General features: G+C 37.2%; 1 protein-coding gene across 2 annotated transcripts in view; it reads left to right on the forward strand.

The window, feature by feature from the left end:
• Nucleotides 1-496: 496 nt before the first annotated feature.
• LOC145307288 (protein C19orf12-like) overlaps nucleotides 497-5,743 on the forward strand; it is a 25,341-nt gene continuing 20,094 nt past the window's right edge. The window contains exons 1-5 of one of the 2 annotated variants that reach the window (XM_080149652.1): nucleotides 497-579; nucleotides 2,289-2,297; nucleotides 3,609-3,642; nucleotides 3,912-3,977; nucleotides 4,336-4,385. In XM_080149652.1, the coding sequence (XP_080005778.1) occupies nucleotides 514-579; nucleotides 2,289-2,297; nucleotides 3,609-3,642; nucleotides 3,912-3,977; nucleotides 4,336-4,385 (225 nt within the window). In that variant the 5' untranslated portion in view covers nucleotides 497-513. The remainder of the gene's footprint in view (nucleotides 580-2,288; nucleotides 2,298-3,608; nucleotides 3,643-3,911; nucleotides 3,978-4,335; nucleotides 4,386-5,743) is intronic. The other variant, XM_080149651.1, reaches the window with a different exon arrangement.

The raw sequence follows: 5,743 nt of genomic DNA on the forward strand, positions 1-5,743 counted from the left end.
CTTGGTGGAAATATGTAGAGTTTTGATCGATCTAGCACTCAAATTAACAGACAGGTGGACAAAGCAATTTACTGTACAGATTAGATGAGCATATTTCATAGAAATCTTTACTAAAAAATCAGCTGTTTATCTTTAACAGGAGCCAAGAAAATCACGTTTCCCCCATAGCGTTACGGACTGACTGACGGACTGACTGACCGACGAATTGACAGACAAACGGACTTACTGACGGATAGACAAAGTAAATTATAGAGTAGCCTCACTACTAAAAAACATGAATGTTTACATCCCCCTCTAGAGTGGGGTGGGTATTTTTACTTAAGCTTGCGTGGCCTCTACAGAGGTACCCTTTGCCTAATATAACCTAACTTAACCAGACCTAAAGTAACAAACCAATCAACCAAAGAACCTCTCCCTTTTTTTTCTTTTAAACCAGGGCATGGGGGAGGGGAAGGGGGGTAGTAACTTTTTGTGAAAGCACCTAAAAGTAATTTTTTTTTCAGAATAAAAAAAATGGTGATTAGAAGCACAGAGGTTATTGAGGCCGTTTCAATTCTCAGCGAACAGAGTGGTCTCCAGGTACCCAATCTACCAATCAATCCGGTACCCAAAGTATTTAGTCTGGTACCCAAAGTTTTATAAACATTTGCCTTCGTTGGTTAGATAAAACTTTATTGTTTGTCCGAACTTTTGAATCAACAGTTTTAATCTATTGATAATTTTGTTAATGATAATTGGAGGTATTTATCAATTTATGATCCAATGTCTTGTCCCTTAAGATCCCTTAATCTTTTAGTTGTTTAACTGAGGGATGGAGATGACATTAGCAGTGTTCTGGAGCCGGAGCCGGAGCCGGGAGCCGGGAGCAGCAACATTTTTGGTGGAGCCGGAGCCGGAGCCGGAGCCGTATTTTTCGTTAAAAACGGCTCCGGCTCCGGACTAGCTAAAAATGATTTTTTAAAGTAATATTATAATTTGGCAACGGTCTATTTCAATATAATAAACTGAAAAATTATTGTTTCTTAACAAATAGAGACACATCCTTCTATTTTTACATAGCTTTAATCAAATAAAAGCAAAATATTTTATATTATTTATTTTATTTTATCAAATTCAATAATGAAAAAAAATTGATATATTAATTTTAAGGTAGGAGCCGGAGCCGGAGCTGGAGCCGGAGCCGGAGCCGGGAGCCGTATTTCCAAATACGGCTCCGCGGAGCCGGAGCCGCATCAAAATTATACGGCTCCGGCACGACATTAGGATCTTTATTACACTGCACTAGCCCCCAAAATTTTATGTAACGTTTTGTTATTCGTTGGCTTTACAACTTTGGAGACTTCTTTAAAAAATTTGATTGGTTGGTTCAAAGAGTTAAATGTCCAAACGTTCCAACCACTAATTGTAATTGTAATTTGTTTATCATCATGTTCAATAAAATTACCCCTACTGTACATTATTGGTTAAAAAGTTTCGACTTTATATATTTGGAACTTACCAATCAAAATGCACTAAAAGTACCCAGTGTTATTAATCCAACAAATAACATATCAGGGTTTATAAACCTTTGGATACCAGTTTAATTTAAAGTCCAATAGGCAATATCCTCTCCCTCCCTGATGTACAAGAATAATTTTGCTCGAAAAACAAGGATGACAACATCCATAACAATTGCAATACAGAGTAGATGGTCAATTTCAGCCGTCTATCTTTGACAATAGCTGAACAAAACAAAAAACTCTTAATTCTTATTTGATGTATTCCTGAAAAAATGAGTACATTTGAATTGGTCAGTAATTTTTTAGAATTTGGGTCAATCCTATATTTTTTTATTTCAAGCAGTAACTTAAAATGGAATTTGATTTATTATGCAAATTTTTACCTAATTCTATTCTATTAAGTTTATTTTGCTAATCGCGGAAAGCTGTCTATAATAATGGATATAGAATTCGTGGATATTTTGACAAAAAAATTTCCCCTATCATAATATCCACGTATTCTATATCCATTTATTTAATATGATGCGATAATAGTTTTTTCTCGCATCGTATTATAAACAGTTTTTCGCGGATATACAATGTACAACTATAAAATTAAAAGCCCCGAGGTGCCGAAGGCACGGGCTAAAAAAACTGGTTTTAATCTTATGATTGTACATTATTATATTCGTAGAAAGCTGAATATAATACGATGCTAGACATGGTTTTTTCGTATGAATAAGAACGGGTTCCTATCCACCGGATTCGAATGAATGCGAGAAATACCTAACTATTCTGTTTTCTTTTCAGGCTTCTATGAGGAAAGAAAATAATTTCACGCGAAGATTCCCTGTGTTTATTATAAAGCATCTTTTCATTACCTCCTAGGGGTGGGATTCATCTTTTGATTTCAATTGATCATCTAGAGAACCCAAGAGCATCATCTGCTTGTAAAGGGATAACACCTACATTACAATCCTTTTATAGAAAGTAGTAAGCGTTTTTTGTCTGTCCCGAAGGATCTCGCTAACCACTGAACCGATAATGTTCTCCTTTAGAGTGAAGCTTCTTATAGGTCCTGGGAAGGTTTTAATCTATTTTCGGGGAGGGTGTCTTCACCCCCTCCCCCCCCCCAAAGAAATTTTTTTTTACTCTTTTGAAACTCAAAGGGGGGGGCGAAAGTGACACTTTTTGAAACCAAAACTAAAAGTCAAAGGAACTCAACTAAAAAAAGAGTTACAGGTCTGACATTTTGCATGGCAGTTGCTTTATAGGGGTACAATATGGAACTGTGAAGAAACGGCGGCGCAACCGCCGAAAACCGCCGAGAAAAGGCAACAAAAATTACGGCGGGAAACGGCGGTTTTCGGCGGTTGCGCCGCCGTTTCTTCACAGTTCCATATTGTACCCCTATAAAGCAACTGCCATGCAAAATCTCAGACCTGTAACCCTTTTTTTAGTTGAGTTCCTTTGTTGACTCTTAGTTTTGGTTTCAAAAAGTGTCACTTTCGCCCCCCCCCCTTTAAAATGGAATGGAGTCGACTTTTCCCCCTCTTACCTTAGGTGCCCCTAGAGGCTTCTAGGGCGTAGCCGCTAGTCTATAATACAAAGTAGCTTGATGTCTGTCCGTCTAAAGCTAAAAATCTCAGTAATTACTGAACCGAGCGGATTCTATTCTTCAGGGTATATACCTATTGGTCCTGTGGTGGTTTTAAACTATTTTCTTGGGGGTGGGACACCCCAAACCCTCTTTAAAAATGAAAATTCCAACAACAACAAAATTCTGAGGAAACTACTTCAAAATAAATTGCAGCACCAGAATTACTTAATTTTTTAAAATTACCTCTTGGGCCAAAGCCGCAAGAGGCTAGAGGCGAAGCCGCTAGTATTAGATAAAGTAACATCCAACAGACAACCACCCCTTTGATAGCATGATCGTTGTCTGAATGTCCATGGTGCATGGTAATGAGTTGCGCCTATTTATGAGCCAAGGCATTCCCTTTATTCTCACAATATGCAGCTATAGACAGATTTCCTCGTATAGTAAAATAATAATTATAAGGCTAGAAAACCAGTTTTAAACCAGTGCAGTGGATATTTACCGGTTTCGAATTATTTTCTAATGTTGTCAGTCAGTCTCTGAAGGGTGGACTCATAACAGGAGGTAAGTGGCTGGGAGGGAGGGGACAATGGGCTGTTTATTACACTAGTCCTCAAAGTTTTTTAATAACGTTTTCTTATTCATTGGCTTAATAACTTAGGGACTTGAATAATTTTTTATATGTTGGTTTATAAAATTGAGTGTCCAAACGTTTCAACCATCAATTGTAATTCACAGATGGGGTAATTTTCGGGATTTGCATCAATTAGTTGCCATTGTCTTATCCTTTTAGATCCCCCGCCATCTAGATATATTATTTATGTCTTTTATAGGAGTTGCATCATTTGCCGCCTTGTTGTTAGGCCCCGCAGGGTTTGCCCTTGGGGGTACTGTTGGAGGTAAGTTTTAAAAAAAGTAACAGGATGTCTGTATGTCCTTATATAAAGGTAACAGGAGGATGTATCAACTTGTTAACCACTGAGCCGATATGGTTCATCTCTACAATGAGCTACTCACAGGTCCTTGGAAGGTTTATAACTATTATGGGAGAGAGTAACACCACCTAGACAAGAGAAATTGCTGCTAGAGAAAAATGACCTGCCCCCCCCCCCCCCCCCATAAAATTTGCACCAAAATTGAAAATATGAGGGGTCGACTAGTGCCCCTAGAGGCACCTAGGGGACACTTGATGGGGGTCAGGTAGGCTAAATTTTGGGTTAAAATTTTCATGGATTTTAATTTTCTCACTGATTTCAGGAATTTTGGCAACCTTTGTGACCAAAGACAAATTTGTTCCAGTTTCCCAGGTAAATATTTTCCAGTATGGCTTTGAAACCAATTAATATCCGCTGGATTAGAACCGGTTCAGTCAACCTTACTGAATTATCATTTATAGCATCATATTACAGACAATTTCCACAAATATTGAAATAAATGTCTTAAAATTGATACCTTCGGGGCTAACAAAACCAGTTTTAATCTTATAATTTTCCATTCTTATATCCGCGGAAAGCTGTCTATAATACGATACGATAAATAATTATTATTTTTGAAGATTTCCTAAATAGGTTTGGAAGATTTTTTACCTACAAAAATTTATTTTGGTAATCCGGCTACTAATGACCTAGCGGCTACGCCACTAGAAGCCTCTAGGGGCACTGGTAGGAGGGGGAAATGTCGACCTCCTCTCATTTTAGAATTGAGTTTCAAAAGCGTAAAAAAAAGATTTTTTTTGGGGGGGGGGGGGCGGTAAAGACACCCTCCCCAAAAATAGTTTAAAACCTTCCCAGGACATATAAGTAGCTTCACTGTAAAGGAGAACAATATCGGTTCAGCGGTTAGCGAGATCCTTTGGACTTTATATAATAGGATAGATCTAACTGATCATTGAATTAGAAATGCAAAAATTGTTGCATAATGATTACTGTATAACGATAAATACACAAATTGTAGATTTATTGTGCTTTGCATTTATGTATGTTTTTATTGTAGCTGATTATAGTGTGCTTCGCTACTTATGTATGTTACCCGCCGTAACACGTAGCGCATCCGCTCGGCCTAACACCGCGTCATAACTAAAGACGGTAAAAATGATTCTTTCTGCTGCTGTGTCGCATATATGCTGCAGATATGCCACATAAAAAGTTAGATTATGCGGTAATGCCTTGGCCCATATCAGGTCCAAATCATTATCATGCACAGTTAGACTTCCAGGCAAAGGTTGTACAATCAAAAGGTTGGTTTTTTCAAGGGCGATAATTATAAAGCAATAGTTGTAAAAGAGATACACCAAAATAAGATCCCATCCTCTAAAGGCTATCTACTTAGAGAGAGAGAGAGAGGGGGGACAATGGGCTGTTTATTACACTAGTCCCTAAAGTTTTATCATAATGTTTTTTTATTTGTTGACTTTACAACTTTTTAAAGATTTAGCTCTTGTTAGGACTTTTAGTGTTCGGTTCTTCTACTAATTTAAAAACAATTTCATGCTTTGTATTTTTTGGCTGCTTTTGAAGATGAATTTTTTAGTGAAGATTCCTATTATATATATATATGCATCTTCTTTATACATTATTTTATCTACCTGTCAGTCGGTCATGCTTAAAAAGACCAAAACCTTATTGTTGGAGAAATGTCATTTTCTTAACTTCTATTTTTTATAAAC

Source organism: Acartia tonsa, chromosome 15 (assembly GCF_053477335.1).
Source record: "Acartia tonsa isolate MP-2025a chromosome 15, ASM5347733v1, whole genome shotgun sequence".
NCBI lineage: Eukaryota > Metazoa > Arthropoda > Copepoda > Calanoida > Acartiidae > Acartia > Acartia tonsa.